This window comes from Buceros rhinoceros, unplaced genomic scaffold, assembly GCF_000710305.1.
Source record: "Buceros rhinoceros silvestris isolate BGI_N320 unplaced genomic scaffold, ASM71030v1 scaffold6203, whole genome shotgun sequence".
Lineage (NCBI taxonomy): Eukaryota > Metazoa > Chordata > Aves > Bucerotiformes > Bucerotidae > Buceros > Buceros rhinoceros.
The window spans coordinates 1-1,995 of record NW_010401707.1 but is presented as its reverse complement, the minus strand read 5'-3'; the positions used below and the strand labels follow the sequence as shown (position 1 = coordinate 1,995).

Below are 1,995 nucleotides of genomic sequence, written 5' to 3'. Positions count from 1 at the left end.
GGGGGGGGGGAAGGGGGGCGGTTTGTGGTTTTGGTTTTTTTCTCTCTCATTTTTACTCTTTCTTCAGTCCTGTTACATTCAGTAGATCTGTTGACAAACTTGTTTTTACAGTTGGTATCTCCAGTGCTCAGCATGTCATCTGACAGAGCAGCTCTGTGGGATAGCAGCTGGCAGGCATCAAATGAATAAAATACTTCTGTGCATCCAGGATCCAGAGACTTTCAAAGGAGAGAAGAGAAGCCATCCTAATTCTTACATTACTTTCACAACTTCTGAATAAATGTTTTCCAAGAGACTTATTCTAGTAATTTGGTTTTGCTTTCTCTCCTTCCTTTTGAGAGGAAGAAAGAGGGGTGAAGAATGAATTAACTTAAGTTTTCACTTAAATGAGTAATTAAATATTTTGGAGGAAAAAATGTTGTTTGTAGCATTTTTGTATCCTGGGGACCCTCTTGTGTTAAAGGACCCTCTAATTATCTTAGTCCTTTGCAGAAGACTTCCAGACACAGAGGCATTCTGTGTTTAACACAACGGTAGGCTTATAACAGCACTTCTTTACAGGAGAGGTCCCTTAATACTTAAATACAGAACATCCTTTTGGTGCAATACAACATCTTTTAAATGGGACAAAAATTCACATGGCTGTAAAGTAAAAAGATCAATATAAGCAACCAACAGAGATGAGTGCACAGATTTAAAGACAGTACTGTCATACATATATATGTAAATAAATGATACATATGTACAATGTAGACTGGACATAATGTTAATATCTTAAGTCACCATTCATATAAAAACTTTATTTGGAGTTTGTAAATGAATTACAGAGAAACAGAGCAACTTTTTGAAATATTTATAAAAGTAGTAAATACCTGAAGTACTCACAGCAGTGGAGTAAGGGGTATGAGCTCCTGTATTTTCAGCCCAGCAGCCACAACCGTAAAGAGCTGCCTAAGGAAAGAAGTGCATCTTTCATAAATTCAAGTATACGAGCTTTTTAGTTTGATCCATTAACTTTAACAAACAAACAAACCCAGAACAAAACACAACACTAAAACCCTCAAACAAACAAAAAAAGAAACCCAAGAAAAATTCACGAAAAATTAATACAAAATATAATAAGAAAATCTAACAGTCAAAATTGCAATTCCAATCCATCTTGCTACATCTTCTTTTACTATTCTTCAGAACTGAGTGATTCTCACAAATGTGTGGTGTTCTAACGGAAAATGAGGGTACAGATACCAAAAGACAAAATAACTCCAGCTATTCCCTATTTATATAAAGTCCCTTTCACTTTGCTATTCCAAAAGAATATCTTAAATACATTTCAAAAGAGGACAGCTCTTAGGACAGTGACAAAAGTCAGTCAAAAATAGAGCAGTACAGCAATGGAGTACGGCATTTCTGCTGCACTTCAAAATTCCCTCACCTGTTAAAAACAAGGATCATCTATAATAGCTTTGTCACTTCAACCAGTTCACGAGATCATATAAAAAATAATTAGGGCAGCTTCCCTATATATTGATGAAAACTTCACTTAAAAACAGTCTAGGCATTTAAGAGACTATTTGTGGTATTTAAGGAGTTATTTAAGGCCAAGAAGTTAACTGATTAATAGCTCTGGCAAGAGTAACTAACTGCAGAACAACTTCTTACCTATCAATGTTTTATATTACTGCATGGAGGACACTAAAACCCCCCTTGCACTCCAATGCAGCGGCAATGCCTTCAGAGTTTAACGGCAAGGAAGAGAGGACACCAGTTTGCTATCACAACTGCTAAATAATCATTCCCAACTGAAAAGGTATAAATCACCTGACCAACTCTTCCAGGATGCTTTAGTGCTAAACCTCCACTGGAGACAGCAGCAGCAACATTTCCTTCTTGGTCAACAACAACGGCACCGACTGTATCCAATGTTCCTGAGTCATTCTCCTGCAGGACACACAAACAGAAACAATATTAAATATATTTTATATATTTACAAATATA

At 36.2% G+C, this 1,995-nt stretch overlaps 1 protein-coding gene across 1 annotated transcript in view; it reads right to left on the bottom strand.

Moving 5' to 3' along the window:
* The window catches only part of TASP1 (taspase, threonine aspartase, 1), a gene marked incomplete at its 5' end in the record, with an annotated part of 41,581 nt that extends 39,643 nt beyond the window's left edge, over nt 1–1,938 (bottom strand). Inside the window, 2 exons of the mRNA XM_010132360.1 lie at nt 873–951; nt 1,819–1,938. Coding sequence (XP_010130662.1) covers nt 873–951; nt 1,819–1,938 — 199 coding nt within the window. The remainder of the gene's footprint in view (nt 1–872; nt 952–1,818) is intronic.
* Between the last annotated feature and the right edge of the window lie 57 nt (nt 1,939–1,995).